Genomic DNA, 18,598 nt, shown 5'->3' with positions numbered 1-18,598 from the left:
ATACAGATTATCAACAATACAAATAACATACCTGACTCCACAAAACATACGTTAATTAAATACACTATATGTTTATTCATATCCTTTTGTTTAATTATACCCTGAGGTGTGTTTTGGACAGTGCAGTATTATACATGACATGCATCAATGACAATTTGTCATATTGTGACAAGCACTTTCCATCACTCCCACACACTCACCCCACCCCTACCCCCGGACATCTTCACATGGGTAGTTTATAGAATGAAGACACACTTTTATGAGTGAATCACATCATACGTACACTGTCTTGCTGTGCAAATACTTCATCTCTGTGCTTTCTTTATTTTCTATCCTGCTACACATGTTGTCAATTTTATAATACAAAGCAAGATGCGTTTAAATGGAGGGGAAAATATTAATAACCACATCGATAATCATTGAAATTCCAAAGTACTGTTATCCCCAAAATACAATAGTGTAGGGACAGTGTTAAATCTAGAGAACAACAAGGTAGAGCATCGCTATTAAGGCTGAGTATGTATTAATCTTACAGATACTCACCACATGCACTGGTAAAGTATTCAAATCTTTAAATCTTAAGTAAAATCCCTTGATTAAAAATAATTATTAGGATTATTTCTATCACTTTTCACACAAATCCGACATGAGAGACACACGCTGTTGAAGTTTGACCTTTGCCTTCAAAAATTTGGTCGGAACTCCCTACGGGAAAAACATAAAATAAAGAGTGAAAAAATACTGACAGTCTAATATAAGAGGAAAAAAATTATTATAAAAACAAAAACATATTTTTCAAATTACCTGAGTGTCCTAGTTTAATTAAAATGACCTATTTGCTTTACAGCTTGAGGGGAAAATATGCATTTAACGACAATTAACGGAACAGCCAATATGAGAGCTATTTTACGGACTAAAGACGCAGATTCGTAAGTGATACAGGGTATCTCGAAATTTTTTCTGCACCAGTAACCTGCCAGAGCAAATTGACACAATGGACTGATATATGATAAACGATGGCAATTTTACCTAATTGTCACTGGTTTAGGAACCATAGGATTAATATGTTTCACTTTGAAATAATTGGTTTGTCCCAAGACTAATTTGCTCCCACGTTCCCTTGATCTATTTTATTTTTCCACGGTAAAATGGGGAAGTAACTGTGTAAAGAAGGGAAATCGAGATCTATAATTATATATATACAAGGCGTAACATTTGGTTAAATAATCGAATATTCATTTCAATAAACGAGAATAAAATCTTAGAAGATGGAGGAAACAGCTTATTGCTTATCTTCTTATTAATTGAAAATCACAAAAAAAAAAAAAAAAAAAAAAAAAAAAAAACCAACTGAATTCACATTTTTAAATGTGGATATATACACATATTTCTTCAAAGTCATCATCTTAGTTATTCTTTCAATTAGACGCGAATAAAAGCACCGATTATGCATTTTCTATTTAAAAATTATTCAACAATGAAGTATATTTTACGATTTAAAAAAAAAAAACTATAGGTGTCCAGGCATTTGAGAAAAATGCATTTTTTTTTACTTGTAAACTCGGTAGTTTAGTTTTTCTTTTACATTTACTTCAGTTGTTAAACAATATATAGCGTAAAAAAACCCTGTAGTATATCATCGCAAAATGTATATAACAAACCACTCCTCATTTCAGACAAGATTAAAGGAAATTCGATTTCTCTAAAAGTAACTAAAAAAAAAATAAAATAAAAAAGAAATATTTGAACACATATAGAAAGGGGTAGGATTTTTCAATCTAAGGCTTTAATTGCAACTTATATATTGATAAAATTTAGGTTGAAATGCTGACAAATCATAGCTCACCTCAGGTACCCAGTTAAGGTATGCCACTAGGAACCGGATAGGGCTACGTAGTTCACTGTCATAGTAATACTATCAAGCATCGACCGTGAGGTCGATGGTGGATGACGCGATGACGACAGTGTGATGACAATGACGCAACGGTGCGATGAAGATGATGCGATGGCACGACAATGCGATGACGATGGTGCGATAACACGATGGAGCGATAGTGAACATCGCGCCAGTGTCATCGTACCATCGTCATCACTCCATCGTGTCATCGCCATTGTACCATCGCGTCATTGCGCTATCGCTTCATCATACCATCGCATCATCGTCACCGCACTATCACACCATCGCTTAATCGTCATCGCTTCATCGTCATTGCATTATCGCGTCATCGCACTATCGCAGGAACCGGGGGGGGGGGCGTGCCCCCCAATAATTTTGCCGATATATAGATTACAATAGAAAACATAGCTACTATATGCTTGTGCCCCCTCACTCTAAATATGACATGGCCGTAGGAACCGGTGGGGGGGGGGGGGCGTGCCCCCCAATAATTTTGCCGATATATAGATTACAATAGAAAACATAGCTACTATATGCTTGTGCCCCCTCAATAAAAACGTCTGATGACCTTTTTTTTTTTTTTTTTTTTAGCTTATCAAGAAATTTTTGGTAGTTGATAGTGCCCCCTCAACTGAAAATGTATGGCTGTGCCCCCCCCCCCCCCCAAACTGAAATTGCTTCCTACGGGCCTGTATGACTCTTAGTATTCACCGAATTCGAAGCCCATTTGCAGATGCTCGTTGAGAATTAATTGTTTGCCTTTGATATTAACATAATCTTAAATATTTGTAGATATCAGGAATCATTTGAAGATATTGTCATGAATTCAATTATTGCTCTCATCATTTGTGCGCATCAATTCTTTTAAAGAGACCAACAAATATATTTGCTAACTCTTAAAGAATTGTTTCGCTTCATTTATGGAATTCATGATATCATTCATCTAATTGAAGAGAGCAATATTTGAATTATTGGTAGATTTATAAACAAACTGATGCACAAACACCACCTATGGAAAGCTGCAAAATCCGACATGTACGCTGCACTTAAAATTAACCCCAGAGGACGTATTAGACTGGAAAATACACTACACACCCTCGTAATTCTCAAAACAGACAGACAGAATCAAAATAAAACAAATTTTGTAGCTATCTTGAATCAAGTTACATTTAATGTACATTTAATCTACCTGAAAAAAAATCGATATAGCTTTCTATATGACAGGAAAATTAAATATAAAGCTTCATATGCAAACAAGAAAATTGTTTTTGTCGTAAAATCATTGGTCACTAGCTTCCCTAGCTGATTATTATTATTTTAAATATCTGTATGGAACGTGAAAGGTCGTTGGTGACATAGGCACTGTACAAATATTGATGGTGATACCCCAACTTTATAAGATTTTTTTTAGACACGTTAACTTATATTGAAAAATATTGGCTCAGGACCTCTGGCTTGCGAGGATGAGTTACTGTCTTCTTTGCTTATATACCTGTTTTTTGTTTACTGGATTTTTTTTTCATTTTCATTTGTCGTAGTTTTTTACCTACATCAAAGAACAGTTCTTTATTACATTTTCAACAGTGAAATACTGTATTATCAAATATTATATTATTATAATAAACATTGATTTATCAATGGAATAAAAGCGATATTTTTCACATCGTGAAAACAAAATCAAAGGATATATTTTCATAGTGCGAAAAAAAACTTATCAAAAGTGCGACAAACTCGAAATTTTCCTTCCCTTCATGAAGAGTGTTATATAAAACGTACTCCCTAGCGTGTTATAAGATAGCGAGAGTAAATATAAAACCACCACAGACGGACGGACAGACGGACGGACCAGGATAACAGCTTAAACTTCTAATGTAACATATTTATCAATATGTACCTACATGTACATTGTAAGTAACGAGAGGTCGAGAGAGGTCGAGAGAGGTCTATTCTCCAATCCTCGTGTACTTATCACTCAAAGGTTATATGATCTTCGACGCGAAACTTTCTATAGGGCAGTTTTCGATTTGTTCTCGATACAAATGCTTAAAAGCCGCCATACCGATGTCATCTCCTCAAATAATCAACCTTTAATTGGAGCATTATCTTTGTCATACCATTTCAAGTATAATTGTTCGAAATTTATTTCCCAAAAAGCTTATTGATGATCACCATGGCAAAATCATGATATTTGTGAAAGAACATATAGGATTTTGAGGAATTTATGTAAAATATTTATTGTCCCTCCCACTTTCGCTAAAGGCGGGAGTGGGGGGGGGGGTATTCATTAGGCACTGTATGTCCGTCCGCACAGCTGTCCGTCATTCGTCACCCTCTCTGTCTGTAACATATTCGTTTCCAGTCGATCGAACGATTTTGCTCTGAAATTTTAAATCAGAACTCCCAATGACTTGAAGACTTGATTTAAAGGTAAAAAAGAAATCAAGTAAATTAAATTTTGTTATGAAATAGTAAACTATAGTTTACGGATGAAATATATCTGATAATCTCCGAATCCGGATGAAATATATCTGATAATCCCCGAAACTACTTTAGCTTTTGCATTAAAATATCATACGTGAAACTCCTTATGACTTCAAAAGACCCCCCTCTTGCATGATCTTAAATATCAAAATTTCAAAGGTCAAATGAATTAACATTGTATTGCTTAAAATGATTTATTTCTAGATGTTAAGTTTAGTTCTTTTGGAGCTTTTGAAATGAACGTTCAAATGATACTTTTTTCTTACTTAAGAAAACCCCCTATTCATTTTGAGGTCAAAGGGTCAAAGGTCAAGGGCAAACATTCATATTGGTTATGAAATTATAGTACACTAACTAGTTTCCAGATGATAGCTCTGAAAATATAATAGCTTTTGCGATGAAATTTCATATCCAAACTCCCTTTGACTTAAAGAAGACCTTTATTATTCTAAGGTCAAAAATAAATTAGTCACAAATTTAAATATGCATAAAATGATTTGTATTTGATACAAGTCGAAAAATAAATGTTTTTTATATTTGATAATATGATGAAGAGCAATATTGTTTACATGTTTTTTGAATGACCTTCGAACGTTTAGTTCTTTTTTTTTTTTTTTTTTTTTACCTTAAATCTGAAATGAAACTTACAGTGAATACTCTTTCTAATTTTGGAAAGACCTCTATTAATTTTGAGACCAAAAGGTCAAAGGTCAAGGTCATAAATTCATATTTGGTTTAAAATGATTCTCGGATTAATTCACTTTAATACTGTCTAAAATTGAAAATATGACCTCATTGGATAATTTTGATTGATTGATTGTATGTTGTTTTACGTCCCGTTCGAGAATTTTTCACTCATAGAGAGACGTCACTATATACCGGTGAAGGGCTTCAAATTTAGACCTTTCCTCGGCATTCAGGACCATTGAGCAGTGAGGATTCTCTATCGTGCCAACGCCTACCTATTTTAGGGTCTCATCCAAAGGACCCGCAACTTTCACTTCAAAGTGCCGAGCGGTTTGCGAAAGAACAGTTGCTATACCTATTTTTTATCAACTTAGGTCAGTCGCGGCCGTGATTCGAACACACGACCTTCCGATCACGGAGCTTGAAGTAACAAAAAAATTGATGAATAGTTTCTAAATAATATCTCAAATAAACTGCAGCCCTTAAGCTGGGGAGATAAATTCCTAGAATTAACTTGATTATTTTGTTATATTTTGGTATACAGGACATTTAAAAAAATAATTTTTTAAAAGATTTTATTTATTTATTACTATTTTATTTATTTATCTTATTTATTTATTCATCCATTCATTTATTTATTTGTTTGCATTATATATACATACATTTTTTTCGGGAAAGTTTATGCATGATGATAGCAAGGAATGGAAAGTCACTTCATTATTCCTCTAGCCTGAGCCGTGAGTAAATTCTACTCTGACTTGGATTCATCGATGTTTTTAATTAGGTATCGAAAATCTACCATTTCACTTTTTATGTCGTAATTACGAAAGCGCTGAATATTTCATTCCGTCGCCCTTTGAAGTTCCTTCTCACTCTTGATGCTTCTGTGTTTCTTGAACAGTAAATTTAGGAATGAATAATTAAAATGATTGGCGTTGATGTTTTGTTTTGCAAAAAATGCTTGCAAAAGTGCATCCTTATTGCCTTTATTTCCGAACGATGCCTCTTTGGAATCAGCTAGATTAATTCTGAATTATCTGCAACTCATCTAACGGAAAGGGCAAGATACAACACATCGTCTTGCAACTTTCTTGCAATCCCTGATCATTTTATCTTAAGTCAACTTTTCGAAATAAGACGTTAGAGGCAGGGCTATATAGTACCTGTGTTTGCCATGTCTGATTTCCGTCCGCCTGTCCCACTTTGCGATTACCCAATTCCAAAGAAATTTTAGTTTATTTTTATAGTACATGTACTTTTAACCAAGGTTCACATTGATGAGAGATATTCAATTGTGACATAATTCCATTACCGTGTCCTTCCAAATGACCTTGACCTTACTTTTTTCTATCTCATTCTGCATTTACCTTAGTTTCCAAGAAACAACTTCATACCCAAGTACGTACATCAACGACCCTAATTTGTACATTACCTTTTATACGACCATGACCTCTCATTTCCTTATTTACTACTTACACCTCATTTTCATAGGAACTGTTCAAGAAACCTTGATCAAACTTCATACACTGTTGCACACGTGAAAAATTTCTGACACTGACCTTCTGTATAACTTTCCCTTATTTTGCAATTGGTTCATCTTCTCAAATTCCGTCAAGAGTTACATCACACAACTAATACAGAAATGTGTCTCCATGTTCTTTACATTGACTTCAGTATCAAAAGATATGTCTTTATAAAATCCAAGAACTGAGGCATAAAACAATTTTGCTATTGATTACTGCAGTACATGTATATCAATTTTGTTTAGAACTGATGCAGATGGTAAAATCTCGCAGGTTTTGGAGTGATATAAGTGAACCTCGACATAAGGGTTCTTTTATAAAGAATATACATGTATAACAAAATATTCGACACGGAAGGTTAAAAAAATCATTTTCAAATGTAATTTTCCCTGTTGATCCACCTGTGACCGATAATCGTGCGCGCACAGATATTTTTTAACAACGAACCTCAGAATTTATGATGTACTGTAAATCAACATATTTTTGTGAGACCTTATTTTTGCGAGATAGATACTTGGTACTTATAAGCGGTACAAGATTTTCACGAATTCTGGGTAATACTGTATAAAATCTATACTTATAAAAATATTTGCGAGAACAAAATATTTGAATAGAGATGGTCTATCCCGCGTAATTACGCGAAAATAAAGTTCTCTTGAATAAAAAGTGATTTACAGTACCCCCATGGCTATCCCACCTCCTTCCCCTCAATGAAAATTTACTTTCCTACTGTACAGACGTGATTATCACTTGGTCCTGTCTAAGCCAGGCCCGTAGGAAGCAATATTATTGGGGGTGGGGTGGGGTGGGGTTGCATAACCAAACATTTTTATTTGGACAACCAAACAAAAATTCCTTGACAAGCCAATTTATAATTGAAAGGACACATCAATAAAGTAGCTTTGTTTAAAACTATATATCGGTAAAATAAATAATTATACGGCCTCCCCTATTCTCTTTAGAGAAGTGGACAGGCTTTTAGGCGAAAGCCTGTCCACTTCTCTAAAGAGAATAGTTTTCCAGAATCAAAACATGAAGGCTTGCGAAGAGAAGTGGATGTAGGCGAAAGCCTGTCCACTTCTGTAAAGAGAATAGGCCTTCCCGTGCCCCGCTTCTTACGGTCCGGTAAAAACACTCGAGGTTTCGGGTTTCGGCATTTAGAAATTGAAGCTTTCTTAGATTTTTGGTATATAGAATCCTTTATCTAATAAATTAGACAAGAGTATTGTAAACAGAAATTTAAAAGTTTTATACTGTATATCAAATTAAAAATTAATTCTATAATCATTAAGAAAAAAAAAAGATCGAATCCTCTAGTGCACTACATTTACCCAATGCTAAATCATTATCTTTTGTGCGTTTGTAAAAGATAATCTTTGCAGTAGTAAAGAAAAAAGCTGAATCAACGCAGAGTATTTTTTCAGGCTGATAAAAACATGTTTTGCAGAAGAAAACTTTGGTACATGTAACAAACATGTTTTGCAGACAGCTATTACAAACAAAACCTTCGTCATTACCGTTTGTTATTCGCTTTAACATAGAGAAGCTATTCCCTTTGACCTATTCCAAGAGATTTTTTCATACGAAGTATAGAAGAAAGAAAAGTTATGTTGTAAACCATACTAATAATGAAGCAACTGTTAAACCGGCTATTGTTGATATGAGTTTTAACTCTTTTGTCTCGAATGAATCAGAAAGCGAACGAGCATCACATTTTGAAACTATTTCAGAGCTTAATAAGAAAATAAGTGAATTAACGAGGGATTTGAATGTGGTAAGGCAAGAGATAGATTCAGATTCTGAGAAAATTGGAAATCAAGAAATTGCAAAAAAGAATTACTTAACTGGAACACCAGACAAGTCCATTAAAGTGAGCAGTGTTCACTGTGGGGGTTGCGGTGCCTTACTCCACTGTCAGGATGTGATGGTACCAGGTTACATGCCAAGTGAGGTGTTCAAAGATTTATCAGTGGAAGAATTAAAAGAATCCAAATGTCAAAAATGTCACAAAATGCAGCATCAAGGTATGATGTTCAACATTAGAGCAAGTGATGAAAAGGTTCTCGAAATAATGAGAAAGATCTGCTCTGAAAGATGTTTGGTGTTGTTAGTGATTGATTTGTTTGATATCGAAAACAGCATTCCGGACATTTTCTCACAGATGTTAACTGAAAGGACGCCTATTTACGTGATAGGAAACAAAGTCGATATAATTCCTCAGGATCAGCCTGATTATTTAGACTCTGTAGAAGAAACTCTCATTTCTGCTTGCAAGAGAAGAGGTCTTAATAGACATAATGTGAAAGAGGTTTCCTTGATAAGTGCAAAAACGGGATATGGAGTAGAAAAATTAATATCATCACTTCTTCTGAATTGGGGTATGAGAGGTGAGGATTTCTTCACAACAATGAAATACACGTACATATGTCTGATTTTTTGAGAAAGTACAAAAAAAGATTATTTTTTACCATGTTGTAACTTTTAGACAATGGTATAACAATCAAGGTTTATGAATTTTACTTAGGAACTGTCTTAAACTTTGATAAATGTAAAATTGTAAGCAGTGTTAATTATAATTATTTAAAATGCAGTTCTAATAATGTATATCCAAATGCATAAACTGAACTAACAATACTTTGAAATAATTTAATTCTGATTGTAATGCGCCATTTGATTGGATAAAAAAATTTACTTTATACCATATAAATTGGGTTGCATAAGTCACAATGACTTGGGACAAAAACGTATCGATCCTCCTGACGTTACATTTAAATTTTGTACAATTTAAAGTCATTTTTTATGGGCAATCATCTTTTTTTCTTACACTAAATGAATGAAAATTAAATTAATATAAGGAATGAATTTAATAGTTACCCAATTTATACATTATAAAGAAAATTAAATTATAAGGAATGAATTTAATAGTTACCCAATTTATACGTTATAAAGAAAATTAAATTATAAGGAATGAATTTAATAGTTACCCAATTTATATGTTATAAAGTGGGTTGGAACAGTTTACGCTTTTTTATAAACCGCTTCGCGGTTTATAAAGCGTAAACTGCCCCAACCCACTTTATACGTATAATTTGGGTAACTTCAGTTATTTTTTCCAACATTATTATAGAGGGCATTAGAAAATTACTACTGGTTATGGTCAGTAATCATAAAGTTGTTAAAAAAGTTGATATTACTTAAATTGCTTGTTTTCTATCTGCAGGTAATGTGTACATGATTGGCACTGCTAACAGTGGAAAGTCTACTCTGTACAACAGTTTTCTTCATTCAGACTACTGTTACTATAAAGTCAGGGATGTCATCCCCAAAGCCACTGTGTCTGTGTGGCCAGGTATAAAATCATACCATGATTGTTTGCAAGTTGTCATATATCCAATTTATTTTATTATGAAGGAATCAGTGCCAATAAGATTAATGATGGGAATGCTTCCATTTTTTGACCCACCCCTACCCCCATCCCCAACCTTAAAAAAGGAAATGGAAAAAAAGAAGAAACAAACAAAGCTCTGATGAAATATTACTTTGAAGTTGCATACAACAATGAAATAGGAGAAATGGAGAAATTTATTTAAAAAAACCCAAAGATTAATTAAATGAAGCCAAATATTTTAAATTTTTTATTGATTGAAATGAATATATAATATATATTTCTATTTCAGGAACAACTATCAACATTCTGAAGTTTCCCATCATGAATTCTAAAACAAACTGGTTGATGAAAATGAGACAAAAAAGACTTTTGGAAACTCAAGTAAAAGAGATTCTTCGACACAAGAAGATGAAAGAGGAGATCAAAAAACAAAAGAAATTAGTAGCATCATCAGTTATAACCACTTTACATGGTAATAGCATCATCAGTTATAACCACTCTACATGGTATTAACATCATCATTTATAACCACTCTACATGGTAATAACATCATCATTTATAACCACTCCACTAACTACTCAAAAAGTCCTTTATCATGTAAAGTTTGCACTCGCAAGGATGTTTCGTCTGTCGTTTGTTGTTTTCAAGTAAGCTACATCGGACGCAAGCTTTTATTGACGTCATTTATTTGGCTTCTTTCAAACGTACAACTGACTTTTTGAGAATTCAGCGGTGAACCGTACGCCGTTGTCAACTGTGTTGCTAACGCTGAGGGTAACATTACAGATTGTTAAATGCGTCTAAACCGATCAGATTTTAGTATTTAACATGAAAGTAAAATAATGTCATTTATATCCAGTCTACACGGTATTGACATCATCAGTTATAACCAATTTACATGGAAATGACATCATCACTCAGTTAAAATTACTGTACATGGTAATGATATCATCAATTATAACCACTCTACATTGTAAGAACATCATCAGTTATAATCACTCTACATGGTAATGACATCATAAATTATAACCATTCTACATGGTAAAGATATCATTAGTTATAACCACTCTTCATGGTTATGACATCATAAGTTATAACCACTCTACATGGTAATGACATCATCAGTTATAACCACTCTACATGGTAAAGATATCATCAGTTATAACCACTCTACATGGTAATGACATCATCAGTTATAATCACCCTACATGGTAATGACATCATCAGTTATAACCACTCTACTGGTAATGACATCATAAATTATAACCACTCTACTGGTAATGACATCATCAGTTATAATCACCCTACATGGTAATGACATCATAAGTTATAACCACTCTACTGGTAATGACATCATCAGTTATAAATAAACACATTTAGAATATTTTAAAATTAATCCAGTATTCAATAAATTTTTGGAAAAAATTAATAGCTCTGATGAAAAATTTTTTAGACTCGGCAATCCCAGCAGATTGAATTCATTGCTTGTATGTTTTTTTTTTTTTTTTTTGTTTTTTTTTTACATCCCATTCAAAAATTTTTCTCACATGTAGAGGCATGGCCTGATTGACCTCCTTTAGGTGAAGTGCTAAAAATTTTGACCTATGCATGGTGCTTATGGCCAAAGCAGTGAGGGATCTTTATCATGCCAATGACAGTGAATGACTACTGTGACACGGGACCTCGGTTTTTTAAGGTCTCAGCCAAAAGACCCGTGACTTTCACTACTAGCACTGGCATTTGGTGAAGGAACAGTCACTACTGATGTTAAACATCTTAAGTTTGAAGCAATGCCAGGATTGCTGATTGGAAATTCAAATATGCTGATTAGGACAGATTACTTCCAAAATGAAATATGCAAATGTATATGAAATATAATTAATATTGTGGGGAACTGCATAAGCCTGCAGTGTACATGTATATGTGTGAACATGGTGAAATAAAGATACATGTATATGCACCACATTAATGTGTAAGGATGCTCTGCTGTATATGGTATTTAATTATTCCAAAGGCAAAACAGAAGTTGCAAAGACAAAATTTCTTCAATTACTGCTTGTGCATTATTTATTTTGGCATTCACAATTTCACACAATAAGTTTTATTACTTTAAGGAAAAGTAGAAAAAACAGATTTTACAAACGATGCAGAAAAAAGGGCTCTGTACTCAGGATTTAATCTCATGGCGTATGAATACAAAGAGGACAAAGTACGAACCAATGATGGGAAAGAGTTCATCATGGAAACTCCAATGAAGTATGATGAGAGGGATTATAAAGACTCTAGATTCTTGTGCGATACTCCTGGCCTTTTGTGTGACAATCAGGTAAGATAATTTTTCGATGAAATAATTAAAACTTTTGTTTCATATACGAGGGGTTATCAAAGAGTTCGTGGACTGATGTGCTAAAATTAATACTATGTAGTCTGTGTTTACAAAATTTATAAGGAACATAAAACAACAAAAGTTTTAAGAAATGTTGAAAATTTTAGCTTGATACGTTGATAATTTGCCAAATTATTCTAAAATAAAAAAGGCATTATATGATCATCCAGCGCTTTTGCCGTTTAGTTTCATGACGTCCGACAATGTCAGTGTTTCTCAATGTCAGCTCTCTCTACCTCGTACACTTATCTTGATGAGATAACCTGTAGTTAAGTAAGGACTTAAGCCTGTCTTGTTTATATGACTTTACAATGTCATGAACAGAGCTTTCAATGCATATAGTATTGTAAATTAGATCTATACATAGGGAAAGATCCTCTTTTGATTATGCCAGAATACTTAGTTTGTTGGAGATCAATTTCTGCCAGAATACTTAGTTTGTTGGAGATCAATTTCTACCACACATGATCAACATCACTTTTTGACGTGACTGACTTTTGACATCCTGACTACAAATCGATATTAACTGTGCATCTTTCATCTCTCTAAATCTTTTTTTTGCATTTAAAAACAAGAACTTTGGATGCATTTTATTTTCTGTAGCCTGTTTAAACATTCCCTAGGTCTATACCAGTTTTTTCAGGTGCAAAACTTTATAGAGTGTTGGAAAAAGAAATCCCTCCCCCTTTTTGATGTCATTTTCAAGCCCTTAATTGTTTGGACATCCCATACAAAATTTACGATAAAATTACATAGAACTTACTGAATGAGGTAAAAATTGCAAATTTTACAGAACAATTGTGTCATACCACATGCCTGAATTAATAGGATTTTTAGATGACAAATGCCCATATGAAAAGAGTCTTTCTCAATTACACTCAAGTAGAAAAAACATCATATTTGAGGTTGTGCTGCCTCGGCATACCATTGCTTACAAAAGCATTAACAATTTATAAAAAAAAAATAAAACTTATGATTTATGGTTTATTCTATAGATAGAAAAAGTGATGCAAACTAAATGTGTTGAAATTCATTGATGTACCTAAAGCAGTTTTAAATTTTTGGTGCTAGTCCACAAACTCTTTGATAACCCCTTGTATAATACTTATTAGTAGGGGTATAATGATATACTGCAATACACAAAAAATTGTATCTTAAGATGGTATGAAAAATGTACTTGCATATCCTGATGCATCAGATTTTCAGTATTTTAAATTCATTTTTGATACATTCTTATGAAATAAATGTAGTAGCTTTACAATTTACATTTATGGTGCTGCACAAATTCACTATAAGATGAGAGAAATGTTTGTGTGAGCTGTATGAGTTGTTTACAAAGGTACATCTGATGAGTATTATCTTTTTAGCTCACCTGAGCCGAAGGCTCAAGTGAGCTTTTCTGATCACATTTTGTCTGTAGTCCGTCTGTCCGTCTGTCTGTCTGTCCGTCTGTAAACTTTTCACATTTTCGACTTCTTCTCCAGAACCACTGGGCCAATTTCAACCAAACTTGCCACAAAGTATCCTTGGGTAAAGGGAATTCAAGTTTGTTCAAATGAAGGGCCACGCCTTCTTCCAAGGGGAGATAATTAAGAATTCGTGAAAAATTAATGGCATCATTAAAAAATCTTCTTCTCAAGAACCACTGTGCTTGAAAATATGAAACTTATGTGGAAGCATCCTCAGGTAGTGTAGATTCAAATTTGTTCAAATCATGACCCCCGGAGGTCGGGTGGGGCCACAATGGGCGATCAAAGTTTTACATAGGAATATATAGGAAAAATCTTCTTCTCAAGAACAGCAAAGCCATGATTGGTCATATTTATATGGTAGCATCCTCAGGTAGCGAAGATTCAAGTTTGTTCAAATCATGACCCCCGGGGGTCAGGTGGGGCCACAATGGGCGATCAAAGTTTAACATAGGAATATATAGGAAAAATCTTGAAAAATCTTCTTCTCAAGAACAGCAAAGCCATGATTGGTCATATTTATATGGTAGCATCCTCAGATAGTTTAGATTCAAGTTTGTTCAAATCATGACCCCTGGGGGTCGGGTGGGGCCACAATGGGCGATCAAAGTTTTACATAGGAATATATAGGAAAAATCTTGAAAAATCTTCTTCTCAAGAACAGCAAAGCCATGATTGGTCATATTTATATGGTAGCATCCTCAGATAGTGTAGATTCAAATTTGTTCAAATCATGACCCCCGGGGGTCAGGTGGGGCCACAATGGGCGATCAAAGTTTTACATAGGAATATATAGGAAAAATCTTGAAAAATCTTCTTCTCAAGAACAGCAAAGCCATGATTGGTCATATTTATATGGTAGCATCCTCAGATAGTGTAGATTCAAGTTTGTTCAAATCATGACCCCCGGGTTTTTTTTTACGTAGGACACATAGTAAAAATCTTAAAAAAAAACTGTTTCTTAAGAACAGCAAAGCCATGATTGGTCATATTTATATGGAAGCATTCTTAGATAGTGTACATTCAAGTTTGTTCAAACATGACCTCTGGAGGTCGGGTGGGGCCACAATGGGTGATCAAAGTTTTACATAGGAATACATAGGTTAAATATTTAAAAATCTTCTACTCAAGAACAGCAAAGCCATGATTGGTCATATTTAAATGGAAGCATCCTCAGATAATGTAGATTCAAATTTGTTCAATTCATGACCCCCCCCCCCCCCCCCCCCCCGAACAACTTTTATATTTAAACTTTTCAACCTTTCAAGACTGAACTGATTTCTGCTTTTTCCTAGCCATAGTGCTCAGGTGAGCGATGTGGCCCCTGGGCCTCTTGTTTTAGTTAAATTTCATTTAAAACTTAGATGGTTACCGATTTCAGGAAAGAGACACAATTTCTCAGTTGGTAGAGCACCTGACTAGTGATGCAGGGGTCCCGGGTTCGATTCCCGGTCCGGCCATGCATTTTCTCCTTTCCTGTTACTATAAAATTGTGAAGATGATATACTACAGTACATATCATGATATTATTTATGAATTTTACAGTATATCATGATAACGTGTCAGCTGTATTGTTACACCACTACTTATTACACAGTATAAAAATAAAGGAATTGTTCAGGGTTCTCCACAAAGGGGTTTAACCATGGCGGCCCTCCATGGTTAAACTCTGTGGTCACCATGATTAAATTTTTATTGCATTGAATAAGTGAGGTGTAGAAGCTCTAACATGCATCTGTGCTTTTGATCTCATATTGCGCAGCTTCCTGCTATTGTGAACAAAACTTTAAGTCCTTTTCAGTGATTGGAATTGTTTTAAATGGTGTCTAATGTGGAATATTGTATAATCCTATCAATTTCTTTGGAACCAGTGGTGTCTTGATTAGACAAGTTGTACTGTATATAAAGTTTGGGAATAATCACTCAGACTTAGAGGAAATGCTGCTGATTGTTGTAGATCCACACAGAGCTGACACCTGAGGAACTGAAGCTCATCATACCTACTCGTAAGATTGTTCCCCATTGTTATTTACTGAAGCTGGACCATACTGTTTTCATCACTGGATTAGGAAGGATTGACTATGTAGAGGTACAAAATGCAAATTAGCAAATCATTTTGATACTACAAAACAGTGATTTTTTTTCTAGATGTCTTTTCTGAAAATGTTAATTTTTTTTTTTTTTTAATAAATTATGGTATTTTTCATATAAGGTAATATCAGTGCCAAAAAAAAAAAAATTATTTGGGAATCTGAGGAAACAATTAATGTTTGTACACTTTTTCAAAATACAATTCATGATTTATTTTCAAAGGAAAAATTTTCCAAATAATTTGAACATTAACATTTTGTTTGGTTACAGGGGAACCAGGATGTGATGTTGGTGATTTTTATCAATTCTAAGCTTCCTGTGTATGTGATGCCTAGTCATGAAGCAGAAGAGTTCTACTGCAACAACATTGGGACAGATGTACTTGGAGTAGGTATCTCAGAGATTCAGAATCGAGCATAATTTTCACTAGGAAGGATGTGAGAGTTTTTCAATCAAAAAACTGTTAGGAGAATGAGGAGGAATTTTATTATTAATCAAGCCAGGTAGCATTTCAGTGTTGGGATGTAGAAAGGGAAGGAATTGTATAATTGATCATTGATGTCTTTAACTAACTACTGGTAATAATCTGAATAACATTTGCTAAAAATAAATGATTGTTGAATGCAACTTTTATAATGTATTCCTCAAATGGATCAACTTCTGCTATGCATGCATATGTCATATTCAGAACTGTTTTGTTGCAGGTTCCTCTTGGTGATGAATTAAGGCTAGCAAAGCTTCCACCACTGAAGAGTGAAGATATTCGGATCCACCTCCAGGACCACCCTCAGAAATTGGCTGCCCTTGACATACAACTCTCCTCCTTAGGTTTGTAATGTAAAATATAAGTTCAGTATGCAAGATTTATGAATGATGTTGCTTCTCGACATTACAGTAAACTTATTTAAACAGTGAAAAGTCTGTAAAGAAGAAACTTGAAACTGAAACAGCTGGAAACTGTCCACTGTATGAGAGAAAGAACTAGGTATGGGCCATATGCTGAAGGTTATTTTGTTCTCTCACAGATTGGACAGTTTAAGAATTTCTCGTACTTTATAAATCATGATCTCCATGTCCAATAAGGGCAATGTCTTTAGAATGGACAGTGCCTATTGTGAGTTCCTTATTTTTTGCAAGTACTTAATTTACTGAAATGACTTGTAACATCAAAATAATGACTTTCACGTTTACAAAAGTTATTTCCCATAGCGGGGTCAATCTGGGGTCAACCGGCGTAAGACACTTTTTTCCCTCTAAAACATTACCAAATTTATGGGGCAATGTCTTTCAAATGAAATCTGAAGGAATATGTTCATTATGTTTTTTATGTTGCCCCATACTATGGCAATACAGAGACAAATCAAAATTGTTTGATATAGTTTGAAGGTTGAAAATATTTACAGGTAAGTTACAAAGGATATAGTGAGAAAAGTGAGTTTTACATCGGCAACAGGAGATAACAAAAGAATGTGAAATTTGTCTATTGCAAGAATATGAATTTGTGTATCTATTTTTGATCTAGAAATTTTACATGTATTTCAGAAATATAAAAAATAAAAGCAAGTAATTTTATTTTGCAAGTGTTGCTTCTCGATTGTGAAATTATGACATTACGGAATAGAATCTAATGTATCAGACATTTTGACTAATTTCTTCGAAACTTCAATATCTAAGCATGCTTTGGTTACATAGTTTTATAGTAAGAATTGTTTTTAAATAGATGAAAACAACAAAAATCATTCATACGATAAATTTTATTTTGATAAATAGTGATATCATTTTTGGAAAGTATTAGATGATATAGACATAGAGAGATATTAAAATTCACAAATTATTTATGCCATCAAAAACATTTTTACAGGTTGGGTGTCAGTGATTGGAATGTCACGGGGATTTGAGATAGACATTGATGTCACACTGAGAGTGTACACCCCAGGTGCTCTTGGGATTTACCAAAGACCCCCAATGTTGGAGGAAGCCCATGCTTTCCATAGAAAAAGGATGGGAAATTCATTCAAATACAGACGGAACAAATCTAAACTTCTGCTTTCAAAGGGAGAACGCTTATGATGAGATGGGAGTTTACAGAATTTTACTTCACAATAGAAAAACTTTGATTTGTACCGAAAATACCAACAGAATCTGAGTTGCATTGACAGCATTCTGATAACTGTATGGGGGGAAATAACTCTCAGTGAAAATATTTGTTATATTCTTGGAGTTAATAAATCTTTGATTTCATGAAACAGTTTTCAACTTTTTTTGAAATTTGAGTATATACTACGATATGTGTATATTTATATATGTACAATACATAGTTATTCAGTAATTACGAGTGGCATTTGTCAATTATTTTAATTATCACGCTTTACTCAAGGTTATGAAAGGCCAAATTTTCCCTCAAATTCAATTTTTTTGAAAGTTTGTTATTTTGTTCTGGGATACAAAATCTATATTTATAATAAGAAAAAAAATTGAACTACACATCTTTTGCACACATAATTTGATATATGACCAATCATGCCCCTGTAAGAAGATTGTGAAATCAGACACTGGACTTGAGAATGTGCATTATGTAAAAAATAACCATTTGTGTGATGCTGTTTATAAAGGAAACTTTTTTGTAATAAAATTCAATGAAATATATTTATACCTATATATTTGAGTACAATGTAA

The 18,598-nt window shown here is 33.7% G+C and overlaps 2 protein-coding genes across 3 annotated transcripts in view; one reads left to right on the top strand and one right to left on the bottom strand.

Moving 5' to 3' along the window:
* LOC133174690 (FERM, ARHGEF and pleckstrin domain-containing protein 1-like) overlaps positions 1-614 on the bottom strand; it is a 46,597-nt gene extending 45,983 nt beyond the window's left edge. The window contains exon 1 of one of the 2 annotated variants that reach the window (XM_061309772.1): positions 544-614. The gene's annotated coding sequence lies outside the window, so the exon portion shown is untranslated. The remainder of the gene's footprint in view (positions 1-543) is intronic. The other variant, XM_061309774.1, reaches the window with a different exon arrangement.
* Positions 615-8,044: 7,430 nt separating this feature from the next.
* LOC133174425 (nitric oxide-associated protein 1-like) lies at positions 8,045-18,004 on the top strand. Its single transcript, XM_061309547.1, has 8 exons — positions 8,045-8,975; positions 9,809-9,937; positions 10,266-10,448; positions 12,091-12,302; positions 15,789-15,920; positions 16,193-16,309; positions 16,627-16,750; positions 17,784-18,004. The coding sequence occupies exons 1-8, from the start codon at positions 8,063-8,065 to the stop codon at positions 17,990-17,992; spliced, it is 2,019 nt and encodes a 672-aa protein (XP_061165531.1). The 5' UTR covers positions 8,045-8,062; the 3' UTR covers positions 17,993-18,004.
* Positions 18,005-18,598: the final 594 nt, after the last annotated feature.

This window comes from Saccostrea echinata, unplaced genomic scaffold (assembly GCF_033153115.1).
Source record: "Saccostrea echinata isolate AGI-Se365-2 ecotype Australia unplaced genomic scaffold, CSIRO_AGI_Sech_v1 ptg000058l, whole genome shotgun sequence".
Classification (NCBI taxonomy): Eukaryota; Metazoa; Mollusca; class Bivalvia; order Ostreida; family Ostreidae; genus Saccostrea; species Saccostrea echinata.
The sequence above is the reverse complement of the archived record's forward strand: the minus strand, read 5'-3'. Positions and strand labels throughout refer to the sequence as shown.